This window comes from Aptenodytes patagonicus, chromosome 7, assembly GCF_965638725.1.
Source record: "Aptenodytes patagonicus chromosome 7, bAptPat1.pri.cur, whole genome shotgun sequence".
Lineage (NCBI taxonomy): Eukaryota > Metazoa > Chordata > Aves > Sphenisciformes > Spheniscidae > Aptenodytes > Aptenodytes patagonicus.
In genome coordinates, this window is record NC_134955.1 from 48,708,886 (window position 1) to 48,734,388 (window position 25,503).

The 25,503-nt window shown below is 41.4% G+C and overlaps 1 protein-coding gene across 18 annotated transcripts in view; it reads left to right on the forward strand.

The window, feature by feature from the left end:
* NRXN3 (neurexin 3) overlaps positions 1 to 25,503 on the forward strand; it is a 1,062,297-nt gene that overhangs the window by 350,011 nt on the left and 686,783 nt on the right. For all 18 annotated transcript variants that reach the window (XR_012995937.1, XR_012995938.1, XR_012995939.1 and 15 more), the window contains one exon: positions 23,776 to 23,979. Coding sequence is in view for 15 of the 18 variants with exons in the window: in XM_076345216.1 (XP_076201331.1) it covers positions 23,776 to 23,979 (204 nt within the window). In the remaining 3 variants the exon portion in view is untranslated. The remainder of the gene's footprint in view (positions 1 to 23,775; positions 23,980 to 25,503) is intronic.

A 25,503-nucleotide genomic window follows, 5' to 3' on the forward strand; every position in this document is an offset into this window, starting at 1 on the left:
GCCATTAGCCACCTTGGTGAAGGGGGTGGAGATTGTCCAGAGTTCAGCGGAATGGAGATTTGCTCCTGTCCCAGTCTGTCACCCTCCCTTTTACTGAGGCAACATCACAGTTCTGTACCTTGTTCAAATGCTAGTATGCCATTCCTCTAAGCCTGCTGGGTTCCTTCTGCCACCTCACCTTCCAGTCCAATCGAATTTCACTTTCCTGTCTGGTGCAGAAGAGCAAGGAATGTCCTGGAAGATTTCTTGGGATGTGGGAAAAGGGGACAAGGGAAGGAATTAATAGAGCTTTGTCAAACAAAAGGCTGGTATCTTTTTCTTGTGTTATTTTATAGCCTGCAACCTTTTCGGGTAAAGCAATTAGGCAAAACAAAAAGGATTAAAGAGAAACAGAAATGATTTCTCATGCTGTTTTTTAAATGGATCACTTTGTTTTTGCTTTATCTTTTTTTTTTTTTTTTTTTTTTATTTAAAGTCAAAGGCACTTGGGCTGCTTTAAAAAAAACCAAAACATAAATGAACACCACAAATAGCCATGTCAAAGAGTAATGAATCCAGCAGACAGAAGGACTTATGTCCAAATAAAAAAGGCAGAAAAGTGTAGGTTGGAATTGGTATTGACTGTGCAACGTGCACAGTGCTAATGGACCTGCAGAAGAAACAAGAACATTGCAGCCATAAAGTGAAAACCTGGTCTGCTGTGAATACAGATGAGAGTGGGAAAGACAGTGCTTTTATGGGGCTGCTTTTGCACACATGGCCTCTTGAGCTAGCCTGCTTATAAAGTCAGAGTGACAGGATGTAGATTAGCAATCAGCATCCTCATTTAGCCATTTCTCCCCAGGTTGATTTACACTGCTGTGATTTCTCTTTTCTTTTGTCTTTTCTTGCTAGCTGGTGACTATTTGCTGAGCCCATCTATTCTCTTCTACACTGTTTTTTTTCTGAGAGAAGCCATAAAAGTTAAAATGCTGGTCATTTACCCTTCTGTGTGTGTGTATGTGTGTGCTGCCTACAGTTCATACCCTAGTCTCTGCCACCAGCAAAGCCTCAGTCAGTAAGTCTTCCAGGAGAAGCAGTTTTGAAACAGCTGCCATGTCCCTTCTGCTGAGAGTTGTTTTTTCCCAGACACCCCATCGCTCAGATTAGGGAGGGATACTGGCCTGTATCCACTGGATCAATGTGCTGTATCAAAGCGTTGATCAACAAAATCCTATGAAAACAGTGTGGCACCCACAGCTTTCTCCTCCCATGTGGATCCCTTGAAAGGGAGTATCCTGTTAGGCGCAGAAGAGATTGTGCACGCCAAGAGCTGTAACTCAGCATCTGTTCGGGTGCCTGCAGGTGGCTGTGTATTATGTTTTTTTCTGCTTCAGCATTGCTCCTGGGTTACACACTTGAGCAGCTCCTTGGTGAAGGCTACCTAGAAGGGCTTTAGGGCAGGAAGGAGGACCACCCAGATACAACTGGGAGGGGAGATATGGGGGTCCTGGCATTAAACTTGTTTGTGTTTGGGGCTGAGATGTGTTCAGTACTGAAGTGAGACAGAAGTGTTCAGGCAATGAACTGTAACCCATCTGACACTGTTGATGAGACCGTCTTTGCACACTGGCAATGGATTTTAGGCTATTCTCTGCCATAGTGATGTGGGGCCTGCCAAATCTCACAGTATTACCCCTCTCTCTGTAGAAGCCAGAGATGGGGGCTTGGGTTAATTTTTGTACCCTTGCATACAGATAGCACATGGGGGAGCCTTCAAACTTACAAGGAACAGGCAAGGTCAGAGCTGGGAGAAAGCCAATAAGTTGCTGACCTCTTTACCTGTCTTTGGGCTATCAGAATAAGCTAAATAAACCTGCATTAAACTGTTTATAAGGGTGCAAAATGATAATCCTATGCAAACAAGTGCCATTTTTGCATATATAAAAAAGAGATGGATATCATTATAATTTTACGTTTTGGGAAACTGTGATATGGAGCAATTAAGGTACCTACAGTAAGATTCAAGATTACAAAAGTAATTAGTCGCAGACCCGGGCTGAGGGGGTTGCATTTACTTTACTGGGATTTAAATGTCTGAATCTAAGATATCAGATAGTTTAGTCATTAGACTCTTAGGTCACTAAACTACTTTTTCCATCTTGAAAAAGCTATCTAATGTCTTTAAAATAATACTTGCAGATCTCTACAGACATGGTGATATAGTCCTGGGATATTTGATTAGCAGTTCCTAGAGACAATTACTTATATACTGTGATAGGATAGAGATAATTCATGTCAGTTCCTGAGTTCCTTCATCTTCTCCTCCTTTCCTGTTTTCCCACTCAGAAGAGCACTGATGAATCACTTTGGCCTTTCAGCCATGCAGTAATGAAAAGCTGATTACCGTACAGCTCCCCACGGGTCAGCCTTTCCCTTATCCAGCTTTGCATGCACTCAACTACCATTCCCTGTATGCCTGGCCAGAATCCAGGGGGCTCCAACTAATACATGGAGGAAGTTAGTAAAGATGTGCTTATAAGACAAAACTGAAGGTGTACAAGCCTTAACTTAAGGAACAAATGAACATTAAGGAAATGTTGTCTGGCAGTGAGAGCTAAAAGACACAGTGATTTCCCCTGGACCAGCAGTAAAAGCACAACGAATACTATTACTTGGAAATCTTTGCAAAGCTGCCTCATAGGTGTTGTTCAGAAGGTGTGTCACAGTATATCAGGCACAGAGCACCCTGTGCTACTGTGTGTGCAGTCCTGTTTGCTCTGCAAGACTATCCGCTGACTGCTCCAGTGGCAGTACCTGCAGGTGAACTGTGTGAGCACAGGCAGTTGTGTCATGTAAATTCAGCATCACTGCTGGGCTAATGAGTAAATTTGATTGGGGCTTCTTACAAAACAAGCCTTGACATATATGGGATATCACTAATTCAGTGCTTCACAAAAGTATAACAGTATGTATATGTTAAAAGTATACAAAATATGCCTTGGGATTCTCTTTCTGGCTTATATCACTACAGACAAGTTCTTTTTTCTGTGCCTTATCTTCCCCAGCTGCAGAAAAACCCAGATATTTGAGACTTCCCTAAGTCATAGAAGGGTTGCAAGGTGAAAGATTCATGAATCATTAAGAGCTTCAGGTTCTAGAATGAGTAAAGTTGAAGACCAGCAAAATGTTAATTTTTGTTAATCTTTCCCCTTCTGTTTCATAATTTTTCTTGAGCTTAATGGACATCCTGCCCTGAGAACAGGTAGAAAACCTGACCTAGTGATTGATACTTATTTTTGTGTTATCTGACTCATTTTCCTATTATTGCTAGTTGACACATAGTATTTTATTTTTCATCAGTACAGAAATGTGGGCAGCTTTTGGTTTTGTGTATTAATAATTTGAGTTTATATCCCCAAAAGAACAACATTGCCCAGACCTGCATTGGTTTTTAAAAATCCTTAAAGGTCAGAGATTTTCTTTTAAAATAGCAGTGACTTTCTGTCTTATGCTACTTTTCTATACCTGCAATGCTAATGCAATATGTGGTTGTTGAGACACAGTGCTGGATTTTTTTGTGGTATACAAGCAACCTTTTGTAGATCAAATGCCATAGTACTTGAGCCACTCAAGGGGAAAAAACTTTCTAGTTTCTTTGGCATTGAAAAGGTAAAATTATTCATTGCCCTTTATGAAGCACTAAACAAATGATGAGATTTTGTATGGTGTGTCAGCGATTGGCTGAATGTATTTAACTCAATAGTGATATGAGATTTACAGAGCACACAAGAAGGGAACCTTAAATAGTTTTACCCATTGACCTTTGCTAAGATAATAAGCCTGAATATCAACTCCTCACCAGTTAAATTGTGCACTAATGAAGTGACATTGGATACCCAGCTACAGGCGTGCTAGTGAGAAGTAATCCTAGTCACATGAGTAGAAATGTATATTCAAGAAATGTGAGTACAAAAAGTATATTCCCTTATCAAGCTTCCATGGCTATTTCTTATTAAAAAAAAAAAAAAAAAAGTGTAAAGAGAGTGCTGTTGAGCAGCTTAGACTGAAATCCAACAATATGAAGGAAATTGGCAAAAAAGTTGAAATATAATCAGGAGGCTGAAGAGAGGAATTATGGAGAAAGATTAGAAGAGTTCAGTACCTATTGCTTGGTAAAATGATAACCTGAGGGGAGGATGATGAATCAGCTCTGATGGGAGGACTGCCTTCCCAAGCAAGGGGAATTATTTAAGAAAGTTCATAGGACACTAACGTGGAATATTGGGTTAAATTAAGAAAGGAAAATGGTGAATATCATAGACAGCATCCCAATAATGAGCTGTATTTCTTTTTGCTTTGTTTTGCTATAGCAGGAACCTTAGAGAAGGGATGGAAATCCCATCAGTTAGACACTGGAAGTTAGGATGGCTAAAACAGCAGAGTATGGCCAGGCTGCTACATGCTTTAATGAAATATGCTTTGTAAGAGGGAAGGAAGGGAAGGGAGCTGCATGATCTAGCCAGCTCTTCTGTTTCTAGCTTGTATGGATCTGTGAAATGTATGCCTCAGAATAATGAAAACCTGGAAATGTCTTCCAACTTCAAAAGAGCTATTTTTCTTTCTAAATCCTGCTAATGACTGGGTATGTTTTCCCAATTCGTGAGAACGTGAATAGATTTATAAGATATGCAAGACACTGATTCCCAAAGTAAATTTTGTTTGAGTCTTAATGTAATTACTTATTATACTCATAATGAATTAGGAAGGGTAGAATAGTTTATTACATAAAAATAACAACATTTTGATACCTCAGCTTCTTTGCTAGATCTTAAAGAATTGTGGAACAAACTCCATGTTTAGGCAAATTAGAAACAATATTATGTAGCATATGTTACAGTATCAGATGAGAAAAGAATGTCATTAAGGAAGGTATTGTCAAATACACTGTAAGAAAAAGCTGTTGCCAGAAAACTTCAAATCCCAAACTCAAATCTCAATTAGAAGAGGTATTCACAGACTCATATGAGAAAGAGAAGCATAGGGAAGAGTAACAGGTGTCCAAGATCTTTCCAGGTTGCTGGTAAAGGACAGCCTAGTGTAAGGCTCATTCTCTCTATCCAGTGTATGAGCAGAAGCAAGTAAGTGTAGTGCTAACTGTTCACCTTTGTGGGAGGTGGAGGACAGAGGCTTTTCTGACTGCCGAGCTGTCATCCCAAATATTGCTATTCAGCATAAAACCCAAAAACAACAACAAAAATGCGGTCTGCCATTTAGTTCACTTGCATTTAGTCCTGCTCTGTCATGGACTTTGCCTGATCTTTGGCAAATCAATTAGGTTCTGATGCATAAAAGCAGTAAATCCTGACAAACCTCAGGGTTGCCCTGTGTAGTGCTTAGGGGCCCATCAGCTCTTAAAGTAAAATCCCAAAACGTAAGTTATGTGCCTACAGTGTGAAGAGGCTATTAAGTAAGGATGTTATTCACAACAGCCAGCACACTGTCAGTGACTGGGGGGAAGCAGGGACAGGGTTCAGGTAGCCAGTAGTGCATGCCAGGTAGAGGATGTGACAGTCCCCTCTCCTAGGTGCAGCCTTGATCCTGCTGCAACCTTGAGCTCGATGCCCACATGAATGTGAAATTCACATTCTAAAACGCGCTTCAAGATTTAGATGCCAAATAGCATCGTATGTGGTCATACAGCTGCAGTGTGTTGATGAGGCACTTTGGTGCTCTGCCTAGTTGCTCTGCTTTTGCATTCTCTTCTTTCCATTAAACAGAAACTCCTTTGTTGCCAGACTCTAAATTGCTTACAGTTCTGTGCCTTGATCTCTCCACATGTCTAATTGCTCACTGGATGTCCTCTGCTCTGTCCAAGAGTTTTGCAAGTGACTGTGCACCTAGATTCCTGTATTCTTTGTGTTGGCAACCTGGTACCTTGTGGAGGAAGTGCTAATGCTATGTTTAAAAGCTGTGGAAGCTTGGGAGCTTCTCAGACCGGCCATCTATTATTGTGGGTTTTTTAAATTAGATTGGTGGTGTTCTGTTGAGCTGTGTCAGGAGTGAGTGAGAAAAGCACTGTGATTTCCTCTTCCAGATGCAGATGAAATTAGGGAAGTATGACAGTCCTGCAGCAATCCTGCTGGTTTTGGTGCCTTTGTTGGAGCACAGCTGTGCCCAGCAGCTGGTCTGGAATCAGGGAAGCAGGAAATTTGCACAGTTAGCAGATATAAATAGAGAATCTGTAACTATGAGAGATGCTTAACTCTGCAGTAAATAAATCCTAGTCCAAATAAAAGGCTAATTGAAATTTTAAAAAACTGTCTTGTGCCTCAATTCTTCCCCTTTTGAGTCTCTCTTTATCTGCAGAATTTGAAAGAGAAACAGGTGTTATATCTGAAGAGTCTAACCATCTATGTTTCAAGTGATGTCAAGAACTGTCCTCTTTCCTTTACAGATCTAGATTATTTTTAGGCTTGTGGATTATTTTCCAGTTTCCAAAGGAATTATTGGCCTCTTCATTATTTTAATTTGTTTGATATTCTGAGAATTTTTCAGGGCCTGTCTGATGAAGAGTACAACAAGGAGATGGCAGGTAGCTCTCTGATCATCCAAAAAGGGGGAACAGTAGCCCAGTGGTGGTGGAACAGTAGTTCAGGGCTTTGGGTTGTGTCCTTGCACTTCCGTGGCTTTGCAGTGTGATGCTGGGTGCACTGGCTCCTATTTCTGTCTCAGTTTCTGCTGTGAAAGTAGGCCAGTTCAAAAGGCATTCCTGAGAGTGTCTTAATGCTTTCAAATTGTGCTGAAGACTTCAAATAACAGGAATTGAGGACAGGAAAGCCATCCTCTTAGGAGACCTACCCTTTTCCCTCTTTGGTCAGAGTATGTCAGCTGCTTATTTTAGAAAACAGGATGTTCTTTGTGGTGTGGTGTAGAGCTGTGTCTAATCCTTTCCAGGTGTAAATTAGGAAAAACTTCTTTTGAAACAGCACTTACTGATCCAGAACTTGTGCAGACACGAGTGGGAACTTGGGACCTTGCCCAGTGAGTGGCGGTGAGGGCTGGTGGCAGTGACACTGTACAGAAAAATGATTGGGATTTGCTGTGTGTCTTTGCTTTCTCTTCCATCCCAGGAAGAACCACTCTGCTGTCCCTTGAAAAAACACATACCAAGTACTTCTCAGCACTAGTGGCATAAGTGAGGAGTCAACTGCAGCCTCCTTCGCCATCTAATGGCCTCAGGCAGCACCGCCACCTGCACCTCACTGTGCCCCCAAAGTGTCTGAGCAAGTGCACGAGCCCCTGGGGCCCACAGCCTCTGCATCCCCATCACCTGCTCTGCTCACCCAACAGCTGCTGGCTCACTTGACCTTGCTAAATTCCTACAGGCACCCGCTTTGGGGAAAAGCTTTACACTCTTTTTATCTTCAAATAGACTTGAAATATATACTGAAGTGTATTGTTTCCTTAATACACCTGAATACACACAACTTTTCCACCCCCCTGGGATCCCTCTGTACCCTCGCAGCCCCTCCAGGAACCCTTAGGAGAAAGCAGAGCATGCTGTACCATACAGATGTTGTATTGCAACTCTCAGGAACATGACTGAGCCCAGTGTAAGAGCCTATGAATCACTTTATATTGACAACAGAGAGAAGTGGCTCGCTCTTTGTGCAAGAGAGGCTGCATGTCTGCTTCTGTGGGTGAAGAGCTTAACATCCCTTTTCTCCAGAGATATGGGGATTGATGGCTCATGTATTAAGCTATGAGCTTTTAAACTCTTGAATGACTCTGTTAGTTTAAGATAATAACAAGTTGGAGAGAGAGTTATATGAAGGAAGCATTCTTTCTATATGTATCCTAGGTACTCGTCTTCCATCACGTCAGTCTGACAGCTTTCACTGGCCCTCACTTTCACATTAAAAAGGGGAGTAAATTGAGCTGTCTTTGGTGATAGCGTAGAGTTAGTCTCTGATGAACTGTCAGAAGTAGATTCCAAATGTGTCTATGCCTGATGCATAACATCCTCAATACAAGAGTTGATTACGTTTTATTTTTCTGTTTGCAGCCTCCTTTTAATATATTGGTTTTAGTTTTGTAACAATTTCTTAAGCGAGGATCTAAAAATACGTTGTTGAAGAGAGGAAAATTACATTCTTTCCTACTTTCAGATCAAATAAAGGAAAATCACAAAATGTCTTGTTGAATAGATCTCAAGAGTCCTAATTTGTCCTTCTGCTTTAGATAATAGGCCAACATTATTAGGGACTCAGTGGAAGCATAATAAAGAGGTCCTATTAAATATTGTTTCAGCAAAGTGGAGAAGGAAATACTGACCCATTTGGACTAGATTCCTCTCATTTTGGTGCATAGCAAGGCCACAAAGTCTGCCTATGCTTGAGTCACCAAGGAAAGTGATTTGGGAACTTTACCACCAGATCATGAGGCAAATGATAGCTGACTGAAAGGAAAGCGCTTTGGTTCTGGAATGGCTGAAATGTCTAGTAAATCGGTATCAGTGGAGTAATTTAACTGGTTTAACTCGGTAGCATTTCTATACTCCTCCAATGCTGGTAGTTTTCATCAGAAGTTAAGATGACATTATCAGTCCTCAGAAAATCCAAGACTGAACTTTGGCTTTATTATATTCTTTGTTGTGCAGTTTCTTATCTGTGACATAAAACTGGGAATCAAATCTGGCAGTTTGAGAAAGTAATCACATCCCTGGTGAAGATATATTTTGTCACTTAAAACATACGCTTTTGCTTCACCAGCAGCCAGTGCTGTAGGAGGCAGCATGTAATTAAATGTTGCTGAATAAGGTGATTGTCAATCCAAATTCAAGACATACAGGTCAAAGCAGCATTTTGTCCTTGTGTGCTGGCTGCTAAGCCTGCTTCAAAGTTGCAGATTCACCATTAGGTGGCAGTTTCACGTACTCTTGTATTTTCTTAATGTATGTTTTAAGTCTGAGAAGTTGCCTCTTCTCTTTCCAAACTGAGGAAATCTTAACTCTGCTTTCCACACCATAGGCACCTCTGTGAAATTCAGTATCGCAGCAGAGTTATACTGTATAGGTAAGATCAAGCTTTTTGCTTTTTCAGGACCCAAGAAACAGAAATCAATAATCCAGTAATTAAAGAAATGAACTGTGATGCTGTGGAAGGTTAGAACTGTGTGAATCCATCAGTTTCATCATTTACTGGGAACTGTCTTCAATATTTGAATACTTACCTTTGCCTTTTTATAACTTTCTATTCTTTTCAGAGAAAATGTGCACACTCCCAGACTGAGGGAAATCAGTAGTTCTCCTTTCTTGGTTTAAGTATGTTCTCCAGCCACAACGTCCATATTCTTATTGCAATCTTATTAAATGACTGAGTTTCCTGAAGAGCTGGGACTAGAATCTATAAACAAATTTAATTCTGAAGTGTTCTGCTAACACTGAGGGAAGTTAGACTTTGAAATAAATATATCCTTGAAGTGCTATTTCAAAGATCACATGATGAAGACCTTGTTTTAAAAAAAAGGCAAAGAGAGGCTAAAACCAATGGCTGCAATCCCAGACTTCAAAATAAAAAAAATGTAACTGCATCCTAGGAATGTTTATATTGATCCTTCAAACTTTATCTCATGAAACTCTCAGTGAACATTATATGCAGATATTTTTGTGCATTCAGGGTTTAGAAGTGAGAGATTGGTTTTTGCTCAGCATCAGTTTAAAAGTACTCCCATTGCATCTGAGAAGCTAAGGACTGAACAAGCTTCAAAGGCTGTTCTTCCTCTCAAAGTACAGTACCTCCACGCCAAAGCTGAGCCACAATGACTGAAGCGTTATGGAAAAGGTTTGTATTTTGTAGGATTTTTATAGTAAAATAGCACCTGCTTGGTGCATAGCACACAGATTTCACTTTGCCTGGTTACTGGTACTGTTGATCAAACCCCATAGCTGTTGTATTCTTAGTTGCTCAGAGCTTGGCTTTCTGTTTGGGAAAGTGAGAGCTTTGCCTGTCTTCCTTTGGTTATGTTTTTCTGTTGTGTTCCTCCCTTTGTGGAGGTAGTATTCGGTCTAGCTGACACAGGAGGAGTGTTTATGCGATGCAAAGAAGAAGTGATATGCTCTGGAAGACCAAGTGGCTGCAGGTGTAACCGTGTGTTTCCCAGGAGAAAGGGTGCAATATGACTAGATACAACCCTCGTTGCTTTAATATCATGCAGAATGTTGTTCTGACATGATAAAATTGCTGTTAAGGCAAAGTCAGCCCCTTAACTCCCATTGAAGATAATGATATTGTGTGTTTGGCAGCACTGTTCATATTCTGTTTTGTGGTTTTCCAAAGTTGGTTGGAAATTGGAAGGAGAACAGGTTTGAAAAATATCACGAAATTTGATTTCTGTTTTACAGGTAGGAGTTATCTGATGTGCTCTGTTTATTGCCTTGTGCAGGTAGCTGGCTGGTTTTGCTGTTTTTTGTATAGACCTTTTGAACAGTAACAGGCGAAAGAAAAATATGAAAGATGGGGAAAAAAGAAATGCTGTATTCTGATGCCACAAACAGTAGGAGGGGGAAATCTGACAGGTAAAGTACATACAGCTAGCTGCTTTTAGATTATTTTTTGCAATGTACTTAATTTCAAACTGAAGGTGTCCTAATAGGCAGCTGTTACATTCAGGCTCAAACAGCTCCTGTCGTTATGAAATAATTTTTGTCTAAATCATTTCTGAAATTGTACAGGATCCTCTTGAATGTAGAAACCTCCAGACTATATGTTCTTCTGTTCCTTATATTTGCTTTGATTTAGCTTTACGTCTCTTGTGGGAAGGCTTCCAGATGGGGTCATGAATATTTTCCAAATTGGGGGCCATCTGAGGCCACCTGGGACACAAAGGCTTGATACCAGTTTCACATGAAGTTCCACTAGCATGCTTCAGCCCCAAATCACAGCTGTGGGCTTCCCCCAGCACTCTGTCCTTATTGCAGAGCTTCCACTGCTTGTTATCTCCTGTGCTTGGTTGTGCGAATCCTTTGAGATGTGGGCAGTTGTGAGGGGCACATAAGTGGGACTGCTCCTATCTGCCCGTGCTTGCCTGAGCAACACCTGAACCCTGCTCCCCGCAGCTGAAGGTTGCCTTTTCAGAGTTGCAGCCCGGCTTTCTCATCCCTTTCCTATGGATGCAGAAACAGTAGGGGTATAGACTGCAGAAAGCCCAAGAGAAGGGGTTAGATATCACTAGAGCAACAAGTTGTTGAAAAACTGAAAGAATGCCTTCAGATGCTGTAATTACTTCCCCCCCCCCCCCCCCCCCAGTTTTCATTGGTAATGATTAATGGCTTTTATCACTATAGAGAAATGCTATTTGAAAGAGTAGAAAATGACAGACTTTCTCCCCCTACCCCTTTTTCGGGCTTGTATGAGGGAAGAGAAAAATTTTCATTTCTGAAGTAAACACAATTTGCTGGTAGGGCCAGTTCTAGTCAGGCTGTCTCAGAGCCTGGAAAACCTCATGATGGATTTGCCACAGCCTTTATACACAGTTAATCTGATAGCCACGCTCCCATCTGCTTTTACCATGCTTTGTTAAATTGTGTTGGGCTCCATTCTAATAATCTCGCTTTCTCTGATACACTTCAGAGGTTTGGCCAAACAATACATGTGAAAGCATTCTCCAGTCCTCCAAACATACATTCGAACTTCTGGCCATCCCCCAAACTTACCCTGGCTTCTATCTTTGAATGTTCTCTTTGTTCTGATTCATTCCTTTCCTTTCATTACAGAGTTAACTCTTACTAGGTACCTATTTCATATGCATATCAACAAGAGCTAATCGCTGCAAGAGAATTGTGCATCTAATTACCTTTATGGGTAATTTTCAGCAAATAGAGAGTGATTAACTGTCCTGACCCTACCTGTGATCCCACTCAGCTAAATGGGATGGCTTTTGCAATTTATTCTCCTAGTTACATCTCTCCTGCACTTAAGAGTCTGGGAGAGATTTTAGGTAAAAGCAAGCCATTCTTTCCACTGTACAGAGCAGTAAGGCTGTGGCTGTTGACTTTATTATCGAACATCTAAATTTTTATTAGAATTCAGAATCTATTCTTAGAGATTGAACTTCCTGTCTGCCACCCAGGTTAGCAAACATGTCATACTTGTGATAGGTAGCTTTATTCCTCCCCCTGTCCTGGGCTTCCTCAGAGCACAGGCAGCCCTGCAAATCATTCTGAACAGTGATTTTAGGATGTGGAAAAACCTATCTTTAGGCTGAGACTGCAAAACTCCCATTTTTCTCTGTCTAAGGTATTTCTGAACTCTGGTCTTTAGGAATGACTGGTTGATGTTTGAATTCTTCACCTCACACCTGGGACAGGGATAGCGACTGTATCGTCCTTAGTGCTGTCCTGAAAAGTATGAGGGCTAACACTGATGCAGTGGGGGAACCAATTCTTCCTTGCTCTTAGTCTGTGTGACTTGGAGGTTTAGGTCATAAAGAGGTTATTCAGGAACCTAGAGAACCTGAGAACACCATGGTGAAATGAAGCTTTTTATTACCTGCCCACTCATTGTGAAGCTCCTTCCCAGGCAGTTAATTCTGCAGGTATGCTGCCTAGCATCAAGTGAAGAAGTTGTATGGAAGGTGATGTCATGCAGGAGGTGCAGTCACTGATAAGCAGACACTGAATTTTATGTTTGAGTCAATTTACATGTCTGAAGAAACCCTTTTCCCTGATGGACTACATTTAATCTGGCATAATTTGATGTAATGGATCAGAAATGTTATAACAAAATACATCACATCTGGTTTGCTGCTAGCAATCTGGAGACTAAATGTCCCTCTGGACTTTATTACAGTGGACAGAAGTGCTTTAGACAGGATAAATAACAGGTTATTCACCATCAAAATTCTTTTAACTTGGAGTTTTCCATTACATCTAGTATAAAGAGAACAATACAGGACGTGGGTACATTCTTACATCTTATCTATAAGTGGATGCAAATGTCTTGATACAGGGTAATGATGTGACTGCTTTCCAATTTCAGTTAGGAGCAGGAGAGATCCAAGCATTTCAGCAAAAGTCATAGATACTGTAGAAGGCGATTTGAAAATCTTCTGCACAGAAATGACATTTTCAGTCTAAGATACCTGTTGATTTCAGGATTTGACCTTGTTTGGAACTGGAATAGACTCAGGCCTCAGGAACTATCTCAGTAAGTCTACTGATAGAAGCAGCTGAAGAAGATTCAGCTTTACTTAACTGTGGCATCAGGCTGGTCCTTTTGGAGTATGACACTCTTCATTGTATTCTGACTGCTGCCCTGAACTTCAAAGTGAATAAAATGGGCGGCACAGTGGTGAATGTGAAAGTTTTAGGGTCACAGCTGCTGTCATAATTTATACATCTACAGTTCTTTTGACTGGAGGAGCTCATAGAATTTGCCAACACTGACTAAACTTTCACAGCTTCCACAAGAAGTAGGATTATTACCTTTTACAATTCCCATCAAGATCATTGGAGGCTCTGGGAGCTCAGAGAAGATGGTGATGATTAATGGAACTTTCTTCTCCATGAATATAAATCTTTGAGTTTTGGACAGAGGGTTTGGGCTGGCTGCAGCTGTATGTAAACCCATCCATTGAATGCTAGTCTATGCGCTTAGAAGATCCTGCGCCACAGCCTTCGGCATTTGAGATAGGCTTGTAGGAGTTTAATAACTGTATGATTTTGCATAATTATAACCAGTGTTTTCGACTATGAATTGCTAACTCTGTCCTTACCAAGAGATACTGATTTTGTAAGAGAGAAACTGCACTTGGTCATGTTTGGAGTCAGAGAGAGACAGCTCATGGACATTCCTTTAATTGTCTAAACAAGGAAATTCTGGGTAATTTGGGTCATCATTAGTACAGAAGCACCATACATGCCTATGCCAATTCTTTTTTTCTTCCTTTTTTATCTGAAATTCCTTTTTTTATAAACACATTTCTTTACAGGTACCAGAGTCATACAGTGGAATTTGGTCTGCAGGACAATTATGTTTACAAAAGGCAGTGCCTATTACTTGAAAGTAGGACTTAATTTCTTATACCTGCTAGTGAAATCTAAAGGCTTTAACATGTATCTCTTGCTTCAGCCTTCATGATCTTGGCAATATGAACTGCCATCCCATGCCAACTACTAGTTCTTGCTTCTCTTTTCCTCTTTATCATGGTTGCAATAATTGGACAGTGGTTGCAATTAGCTGGATGAGCAGCCCTGGCCGTTGCATCTCTGCTGATGACTTCATTAGGAGTGGACAGAGCCTGTGGGATGCCTGGAAATCCGTGTCATCATTTCTGCACTATCTGTGCTGCATTGACTGAGTGTTGCTTTCAGGCAGGCACCACCCCGGGATGAGTGGTTTTGCAAATGTTTTTAGGGAAAGCAGCAGCTCTGCGATAGGAGAAGAAAAGGCTCTAAAAGGACCTTCCCCCAGGTCCTAGTATGGTAAACTCAGCTTAGTTTATCTTATATTTTAAGTTTGGAAGTTGTAGTCTGAAACCCCAAATTAGATGTTATCCTGTATTTTTCCACAGCATGTATGCTGTTGTTACCCTCCTCACTGCTACCTGCTCTGTTGTATCAGGCTTCCCCCAAAGATGACCTATTTGTCAGCCTTTGTGAGTGTTGCGAAATTCCCATTTCCATGAAGCTGCTTGCCTTACATTAGTTATAAATAGTTATCTAGCTCCTCTGCTTACTTATTTTTAGCATGGCAGTCTCTCTCTTCTGGCCCTTCCTAAGTCAGAGTTTTCCTGGGTTGAAGAATTGTTGCTTTTTCAAAAACACCATGGTATACCTATGATTTTTGTAGACAAGTTTACCCTACAGTTTGTAGACCCGTGTTTTCCCTCTGCTCCCTGTCCTATTAATGCACCCCTTCCAGGACTTTACGAAGTTCAGGGTTTTGGGGCTGTCAGATGAGAAAAAGGAAGAAAAGGAAATTAAGGGTTGTCTGGTCCATGCTGTGAACCTTCCTTAAACCAACAGCCAGAGGCAATATGAGTTACTGTTTTTCTTTCCAGTATTCAAAAATCAGAACTGAGGGGAGGTTGTTTGTGCTTTCACACAAGGTTATGAATGTAGTTCACATTACAGCCTTGCTTTTCAAAGATGGAAGGCTGGCGATAACTACCTTTTTAGTAGCTTTCCCACATCTGTGGATTTTATAGCAGAGCCCACATCTCCTGGAAATTCGGGGAAGTAATGAAAATTTTACTGCTGAGAGCCACCCTTAGAAGCCTTTCAATTTTCACCTGAGAGTCAGCAGCCACTGGGAGATGTTGGCAGTATGTGACACACCAGTTCAGTGAGAGCATCGTGGCTTGTAGGAGAAAAGGACTGAAAGCACAGCAGTCGGATGTGTTTAGTAGTGTCATAATATGTTTGCTTCCTAACTGTAATTGTTCTGAGATGATTCAGCAGGGGTAAAGAATTTGCCCAAGGACATACAGTGCCTGTAGGAGAGGAAAGTTTTGAATCTTAGGTTTCTTCAGTCTTGACAACATGCTGTAAGCAGCATGCCCATTAACGTGATAACTCACAAGACAAAATCTTTTCCATCTCAGATCAGTAGCAGCTTGGAGGTGTAAGGTGATGTCTGTGAAATGGTGCAATATCCAGTGAAATTGGTGCATTCTGGCACTTGTCATAGAATAATCATGGTTGAAAGGAATCTCTGGAAGTTTCTGTCCCAACCACCTGCTCCAAGTGGGGCCAACTTCAAGAGCAGAATCGGTTGTTAAAGGCATTATCCAGTTGAGTTTTGAAAATTTCCAGGGGTGGATTTTCTACAGCCTTTCTGTAGCAGTGTGTGGCTACCCTCATTGTGTAATTTTTTCCTTATGATTTTCTGGAATTTCCCTTGCTGCAACTTGTGTCTGCTGCCTCTTTTTTTTCACTGAACACCTCTGAGACAAGCCAAATTCCATCTTTGCTGTAATCCCCCTTTCTTAGTGACTACTGAGAAGACAGTGATCAGATGCTTCATGCAGCTTGACAGTGCCATGAAGAGGACTCAGAATTGTTTGAACTAAACAGAAGTCACATCACTTTCTAAACTGTATCACCCATATAATGCAAACTCTTAGGCTATCATTTTAGTAGCAGATTTCCCCATGCCTTCCCCATTACACTCCTTGGCTTTGAGGAGCAATTCTTCTTCTACCCTTAGCCTTCTTGCCAGAGATTTCTTCCCAAACAGTTGTACACAGCTCTGTAAATGTTAGAGTGACATTTGGAGTAAGTTTGAAGAGCCCATGTGCTCCTTCTTCGTTCCCCTGCGTCTCTGCCAAGCTTCAGTATGGCAATATAGCCTCGCTCATCACCTCCCAGGGCTAGCAATAACATTTACAAGTTACAGTTTCCTCTGTCTGCAAATATTTCCACTGTGCTACTCAGTGCTCTTACAGCTCCTCCCTAACCCAGTTCTTTATGATTACAGCCTGAAGAAGGGAGATGCAAAGTTTATTAGATAACATTTACCTTTCATTGTGGATTAAAGGCTTTTTTTTCTTTTTTTGGAACTGCCCACCTGACAACACCCCTTAATTAACTTACCCTCTTTTGTGTGTGGTGATGACAGGAGAAGAGGAAGCACGTACCAAGCCTGAAGCTGATGGAAACTGGTACATACTTCTTTGTAGGGTAGCCATAGGTTAGCCTTGGGAGCTGGAGAGTTGGTTCATTTCAGAAGTTAAACAAAGCTAGAATCTAGAGTGCAAAGGCTTGTGAGGTTTATTAACGGAGGGAGATTTGGGATCCTGCATCCTAATATGCCTTCTCTAGGTCAGTTTAAAATTTAGGTGGTCTCCATTGAAGCTTTTGTTGTAGATAGTCAAAAATCTGGTGTGATTTTCCCTTACAATGGTGAAAGCTTCACAGTTTTAACTAGTTCCTTGAGATTTCACCCACTTTGAGCTGAAAATTCTCAGGACCGATTTACAGGATTTTTATAATTATAATTATATTTTATATAACCTCCTTATAATATTGAACTAGAAAAGCAAGGTGTTAATTTTGGATTCAGAAAAAAAATAATTGTGTAGTTCTGAAATAAATTCAGAATTGCTTCCATTCATAACCAAAGTCATTTCAATGTCTAAACTTTATGAATCAAGCTAAATTTTTTTTTTGCCTGAAAAAGGACGTTATAGTACTTGCACTGAACCCTGCACTTCCATACAGATGTGTTGCTGGGGCTTTTAGTTTGCCTTCTTTGCCTAGATTTTTGTATGTCTTCCATTTTGTGGATACTTAGGCAATAATTTTTTCTGCAGTAACTTGATATTTCTGCTTGTGTTTGGAAAAATCACAAAGGAAAGGGATAGGAAATATATAAGACACTGGAACAGGAGGAGACAGTGGTATGGAAAGGGAAATGGTGAATAGGGTATTTATTTTGTTCTGACTTTCTAGAGAAATAAATAGGTGTGGTTTGCACTTCAGGAATTCTTCAGGAATTTCTTATTTTATATGAAACAACCTGCACTTCTGGGCTATTTTCAGACTTAAATGTATGTTGAAAGTAATGAAATGTTTTAAATACTGTTATGAAATAAATTTTGCAAGGTTTTGAAAAAATGTTTTTGATGAAAGATATTCATCTGGATGTCATCTGGCCTATGTAAACATCTGCTAGCAATTTTTGTCCATAGCAGCGGCCTTATAAGTGACAATTATTATTACTGCTCCACCAGTATTCTTGCATCCCTGAAAATGTGATGAATGCTTTGAAGATAGCTCTATTATCTCTCTTGTTTGCTGCTCATCTGGAAATATTTTGTACACATTGTACTGATAAGGGTATCTTATGTAATTATTCTACTTTTAGTGCCCGTTTGGTCTTAACTGACATATGCTATTCAAGTTGGAGCATTTGACTTTAAGAAAGTAGTATACAAATCAGAGAGAAGCCAGAGGTGAGAAGCAGAAGAGGCAAGTTTTAGATAATAAAAGCTAGGAGAAGTTGAACGAAAGGGGTTTACTTAGTCTAGAACAGAGTGAGGGAACTAGGGTGATGGTATGCTGAGCTTCAGGATACGAAGGTCCTTTTGTAAAGCAGCTGTATAACCACTGGGAGTAGGGAAGGGAGGCATCATCTTAATTTGAAGCAAAGAAAAATTGGGAGTGATGTTGCAGAAATACTTTGGTCTGTGAGGGAGATTAAGCACCGGCAAAACCAGTCCAGGTTATTTACATTTCTGTGTTTGTCTGTGTCCGAGATTTTAACTGTTTTATCTTCATGAGTTTCCAGTGCATAACAACTGATGATAATGTTATTGACATCTTGTCAGGCTGAAATCTTTAAAGCAGAATGGCTTTGTTCTTACTAGAACAATAAACCTATCAGTGGTTGATTAGTGGTATTATTTGCAGGGTATTTTGCTAGACTAATAAAACCCATTCTTATTTCTAATGTAATGGTTCTCTTTAGGCAGGTATTTAAAGATGGTTTTGCGTTCTCAGTTGTTGTCCCTCAGTGCTAGTGAATTACATTGAAATTCCTTTCAGTTGTTCTGTCCTATTTGGCAGGCTGAGTAAGGGGAGGTCCAGTGGCACCTAAATGGGAGACATCCAGGGAAAATCCAATTTGCTGCAAAAGGTGTCATAGTGCATTTAGTAAACATGGACTTTTCTTTTGGGTCAGTGAGAAGCAGTGCCAGAGCATGGTACTGCTGGCTCCACACCGCCTGGGCCCTTAGGGCACCGACAGGCCCTGCCTGGCCCCCAGGGCTCCCCCACCCTGCCCACGGCCCAGAACCACATGTCAGCCCCCTGGGGCCATCAGCCCCTGCCTCAGCGATGCCGCAGCAGGGCTGGTCTCCAGCTCCCCACAGCCCTGCCTGGCCACGGGCCCTGCCGAGCTAGGCCCACGTCCCATCCCTGCCACCGTGGCCCTGCCTGGCAATTGCGGCACCTGATCTTAGCCCTGGCCTGCAGATTGAGTTCCCGGCCTGACCCCAGGCCTGCCTCATCGCCATGATGTTTCCTGGGCTCTTGGTTGGACCTGGCCATGATCTGCAGGTCTGTTGTGTTCACCTCCTTGGGTGTGTGGGACAGCCCTGGGCAGCGAGGGCCCGGCCCTGGGAGACCCGCAGCTCCCAGCTCTCACCCTGCCAGATGACGTGCAAGGTCGTAACAGCTTGTGAGCACTTCAAGTTCCCATGACATTTTTTCCACCAAAAAAGGAGCATTATCTTCTGCGACCTAGTTAGATTTCAGTCTGAGTGATTACATTTGGGCTCCCCAAATTACTTGACAGACTTCTGTTGTTGAAATTCATCTGTATGGAATCCACTTGGACAGGAATGAGGATTTCTTTTTCTTTTTTTAGGCCTTTTTTTCAGTTCTGGGGTTTTTTGTTTGTTTGTTTGTTTTGTTTGTTTTAAGTATAATTTTGGTTTTCAGAAAATCAAGGCTGGTTTTGTTTGTGGCCATGTGTCTGCTAGGGGGTATGGGAGGGAAAGAGGTGTGCTGTGTAATGCCTACAGGGAAGTTTTATCTGGTTTGTGGATACAAAGCTTTGGCACTTTTTCTTTAAGGATATTTGAATTTTTGCGAGAAGGTGGAAGCGTTTGATCTATATTCCCCTTTAGTTTTGAACCAGCATACGTGTTTTCCACACTTGCTCCTTGCCAGGTGTCTCGTGCCTCTCCAGCTGGTGACACTTGTCTCTGGAAGCTCTGCTCAGTGGGAGCAGGTGGCAATAGCCGACTCTTGCAAATGTAGCTAGGGGGAATATGTCATGTGCCCTGAACTGCTGTCGTTGGTGACTTCAGGTAAACTTTTTGTGAAGGGAGGATATTTTTTCCTTCCTCTTGCACTGTTATCTTTCTGGAAATTTCAGGAAGAAAGCTATATTGTAATCTGGGAGGCAGGGGAAAGAGACCACAGGGAAGAACAGGAGACTAAGGAAAAACTAAAAGGGAGAAGAAAGGAAAGAGGCAAAGAATGGAGATTAATACAAGAGAAAGGTTAGAAAGCAGGAGAAAGAACATTAAGAACTCTTGAATATTTTTCTCTCTGTATTCTAAGAATATGCCTGTTGCCATCTCCCCAGGAGGTTTATACAGAGTCTTGCGGGGAAGCAGCAGTGAATTGCTCCTTTGGATGCTAAGTGTAAAATGAAAGCTGGCAGGGTCTCAGAGCACAAGACTGGGAAGCTAATCGCTCCTAATAACATATTGATTTTCACAGATCTCTGGCATTATGTCAGGGCGGTTTTGAATCAGCACCTGGTTTCTTCCTTTTCCCATCTCCAAGCTAATGGCAATGAAGCTTCTGGCTTTGGGATCGCAAATAAATGCCGCTCTGGATCTTTTTGTCTGTACAAATCTGTGGGTCTCTGAAACATGGTTCCAACCCCTGCTCCTATGCATGTCTCTGTGAGACATCCAAGTATAATAGCTACCCTAAAAGTAGAAGGGTGGAAGGAATGTGCATGTATTTTAAACTTGGATAACTGTGCTGCTGCCTGTATTTATGGTGCTGAACAGAAGCATTACAGTCCCATTGCTGCAGATGGCCGAGGACAATCGAATGTATGCCTGTATTCAGGCAGAAGTCACCAGCACAGGTGCCTAGGAGGCTGAGGTCACCTAGTTGTTGCCAGGTTACATTCAACCCTGAGCAGATTTGCTGTATGTGTTGCTCAGCTGTAACATGCCTTCCTCAAGTTTTGGGGACTGACTGTCAGGAAAAGGAGATAGGTTTTATTCATACGACAGCTATTAGGCAATACCCTTCTCTGAAGGGGTATTTTTGTAGCTGGAGGGAATGGTCTGCTTGCAAGGACATGTGCTGAAAAAGCTCCCAGATACTCCAGATGGTGAAGACTTGCAAAGTGAGAATGAAATCTCTTTATTTTTAAAAGATGTCAAGTGCATAGGTGGTCTGAGCTGGGCCAGGCTCAGGTCAGCACAGGACACACGAAAGAACAGAAACTCATCATCTCCTATGGTTGTGCGGAGGCTGTTTCAACTATTTCAGGCTATTTAATTTTATCTGCTTATTGTTACAAGGATTCATTGCTCCCTGTTTGTAGCAGACTGGCCAGACAAGGGACAGTAATACCTGATTTAGGCTGCTGTGGCAGTTGAAACACTGTCTAGACTTTTGTGCCATCTTCAGCAATTCTGGGTGTTCTTCAGGTCCTTCTTACATAACTACAATAATAATGGTTGGGATTTCTTGTCTAAGGACAGTAGTTTTCTGGCAATGGGATCAGTGGAGCTGAAGGACATGAATTCTTTCTGAAGGGAAGAGACTCATTATTACCACGCTTTCAGTTTGTTGTCTTCTAGTGTCTGCAGAAAAACTCATGTTTCCAAAGCACCTAACGCATGGCACTGTGGAGAAGGAAGCAGCAGAGCTGGGGCACTTGTGTCAGCTACTCCCACTCATAGTCCTGATATCCGCCAACCCCCTTCTCACAGCTATTGAAGCACTAGGGCAGGCAACTGTTTCATGCAAGGCACATCTGAGCTGAAGGCGTCAAAAGAGCCATTTCATGCTTGACTGCATTTTCTAATACAATCCGCAGAGAGAGAAAGAGGAAAGAGAGTAAGAAGGGTTTGTGTGTACATACGCATTGCCTTTGAGTGTATGTATAATATACAGTACATTTAGTTCCAGCTTGCAGCTGTGGGTGGCAAGTAAGAGGTGCAGACGTGAGGGGAAAGAGAACTGTGCTTTGAAGAGAAGAAACCATTCCCACACCTTGAAAAAGAAGGTTTCTCTCCTTCTCTGTTTCTTGGCCAAGTGAAGATGTGAGTCCCCAGGGCAGCACTGACAGCTTGTACCCAGAAGATATATGTATGGCTGAGTGGGTGTTGTCTGTAGAGAGCTTTGTGTGTACAGACCATGACAGTGTGTGGGGAGTGTAGCTAAGAAAACTGGTGAATAGGGATGCTGTTCACAGCCATCTTATTTTAATGGTGTTCCCAGGAAAGTTTTCTTCTTAATGCGTTTGTATGTCCCATGACCAGAGAGGTGCTGCATACCAGCTATTAGCGCGGTGGGTCGCTGCACCAGCACAACCACAGTGATCCTCACCAAATGTTTTGTAACCATATACAGGTGTCCTCTGTCACTTTATCAGCTTGATACTTATATCCTTATTTATCACCTCATTTGCATATTTATTACACGCTGCAGTTCTGTTACTGGCTATTGTGGAGCCAGCCATGGGTCCTTTCCAGCATGGACATATGGCTGTTTCTCAGTTTCCCCTCCATCTACCCTACTCTAGTATCTAACATTTAGGCATTGAGAGGACGTAAGGATTGGCTCTGCCAAGCTTGCTGTTTCCCTCTAGAAGTTCCAATCCTGTCAGCATGAGTGGCCTGGCTGGGAAATACAGGACAAAGGGGTGAAACATAAGGAGAACATCTAGATTCCAAATACATGTTGTTGCAGTTGGTTAAATTAGATGGGGTGTTAGCTTTCTGGGGTGTGTGCAGTGCCTGGTGAGAATCCCAACCATTTGAGAAAACTGGCTAAACTGGATGAGGCACTGGTAAGAGTGCTTTACGGGGCCATCCTTCCACGTGCCTAGGGAGCTGAACTGGTCTTTTTTTTAACCTCTGGGATTTTTATATGCGGTTTTGTGGTAGAAGTCCTACATGGAGCAATCTCTACAGCTCTGCCTTTGGTAGGGGTGGGCTGTGGGGAGAAGGGATGCTCTGATTCATACATTAATATATTTATGTAGATTTGTAAATTTTGCAGATAAAAATGCTTTGGAGCATATTCCTGGACTGAAACAATGATTGCCGTGCTGTAGTGGTTGCTGCAGTTCGATCACAAGACTTTAATTCTACCCCCTTAGAGAAGAATATCAGTTTCTGCAGGCAAGACCCTGAACAAATAGAGAATGTTAAGTACTATAACTCCTTTCCTCAGCTGAACTTCCCATTTTCTTTGACATCCTCAGAGATGATAAGAAAATATAATTTATTTCCTTGCTGTTTTTTTCTTTTTCCTCCTCCTGGCTTTCATTGTGCCTCCATCTCCTGACTTTTACTGTGTTTGAATGGCACTTAAACTTGCAATGGAGTTTGGTTTGTTCCTTTCTTCATTTGCATTGCAGTGCCATCGGTTGTGTCAGCAGAGCTCTACTAACATTAGTTGTTAGTAAGGAGGGGAAAAATATAAAATCACAAAACAACACAAATCTGACGTAGAGAAGACCTGTTAGGAAACTTGCTTCACACAGTTGTTTTTCTTTCAAGTGCTAGCAATGGAATGAAATTCCTCTCTAAATAAGCAACAGCTCTTAAGAGTACTGGCAATAAGAACTCTGAGCTTTCAAAGGCAAGACTAAATGGTCTAGTAGAAGTGTTGTAGACATTATTTAAAGTAGTCATTACAGCTAGTGCTAGGGAAGGCTGGACTAATGGAAGAGATTGCATTTTCTGGAAGGTGTGAAAAATGGAGGCTTTGCCAGCTCATTATTACAAAAGCGCCCTGTGCTAACACACTTGTTCTTGGGGATTGTGTCTCCATGAGCACTGCTGCCTCCAGTTGTGGTGAATACCATATCTTTGTGTTTGCTGCTCATGCTTGCCACATAGGGTTGCTAGATGCAGTTAAACAATTGCTGTGGTTTTCCCCAGTTACATATCTTTCTGTGGCGAGTGGTATGGTTTCTGTAAACTCAGTGGTCTATCATAGATGTCAGGGTTCTTCAGGAGTAAAGATCATGCAGAGGTGTAACTTCTTTTCAATTTTTGCAATTGTTTGCTGATTCCTTGCAGAGGCCTCTATCTTGAGCTATGATGGCAGCATGTACATGAAGATCATCATGCCTATGGTCATGCATACAGAAGCAGAAGACGTGTCCTTCCGTTTCATGTCCCAGCGCGCTTATGGGCTGTTGATGGCAACCACCTCACGGGACTCTGCAGACACTCTGCGCCTGGAGCTGGACGGAGGCCGTGTCAAACTTATGGTCAATTTAGGTATCGTATAAAAACCTTCCATTTCCCCTTCACTATTAGTTTGGGCTTGTGATTAGTGGTTTTTTAAATAATTTTGTTTAATTTCTGTTGGTTTGATTGGATTGGATTGATTTCTAAAATAATTGCTGAGACCTTCATAATGGTATTCCCTTGCGGAGAGAAATTCTCTTCTGCATTGCTGCATGAAGATTTGCTGTCGGTTCTTCGTTATGGACAGTGTTGGTTTTTAAGTCTTTAAGTTTTTAAGTTTCCTTTCTTGGTCTGGGACTGGTGAGCTCTGTGTGAGACATGCTGCTTGGTCCATCTTTTGATCAGTTACATCCCTCATTCATCCAGCATCACTCAAAACAGTCAAAGCCAAACATGGGAGGGAAGCAAAATGGATATGGTCGCAAGCAGAAGTCCTGTGAATCCCATGCCCTTTACAGAATTTGGCAGCGTTTGATACAAATTCATCTATTTTACTAATTTGCTAATTATTTCTATTTTCTAATTGCTATATGTTTCAGCCTTTAGGGCTTTTTATATCTAGTAAAAAAGCCTGGGTTTTTTATTTATTCTGTCTTTATTAAAATGAAGGCAACAATAATAGAATTGCACCACCCCCCATCCCAAAGAGTTGTGTTCTGTCTCCTTAGAGTTACACTTTCCCAGAAAATAATAAAAAAAGACAATTAGAAACAAGTCCAACAATAACAACAATGAAAAAAAAAGTTGGGAGTGAATGTACTATTAGATTAGCCTCAGTCCATTTTCTTGCCAGTCTTCAAGTACTGTACTGAATGACAAATAGCCTTTTCAAAGAATGCAAATACACGAGTTGAAGCTTTCTTTCACTTTTCAGTCATGCAAATTGTTGCTTCATGTGAATCCAGGAATATAACTAAGAAGAGTTTCTGAGTCAAAGAAACAGAACTATCATGATAGTGTGAAATGTTAAACCTCTTCTAATATGTAGGGTACTCTATATGAAGATGTGTGCATGGTCTGTGAAAGCTTGTGTCAGCTTTCCAAATTCTAAGCCCCACTGGAACAAGCTTTTGCACTTTTTGAGCTAACAGTATCAGCATCTTCAAAGCCCTGCTGTGGTGATATCAGGAGCAAACCATGTAGTGGCTTTGTTTGTAGAGGGCAAAAAAAGTATTATACACCCATACCTGTAGTAATGGTTCTTGTTTTTTAACTCCTGTCCCAGCTAGATATGGCAAGTTTATCAAGGTCTTGCTGCACCACAGATGAGCTTGAGTGGTGATTTTAGGGTTCCTCACCCTCACCTGAGCAATATGTTGTCCAGCAGTTGTCCTCTGGAACTAGCTTGTTTTTAAAAATTGCTTCTAGTGTCTTTTTGGCTTTGAAAGTGCAAGTCAGACCCTAATAGCTGCTTTTGGAATAAGAAAGTGAAGAGAAGAAGATGCATTTAAACAAGTTCATATCTCTTAAAAGCAAAGAGTCTCTACCTAAAGGCCTATAGAAACCCTTGCTTTTTATTAAAAAAAAAAAAAAAAAAAAAAAAAGAAAATGCAG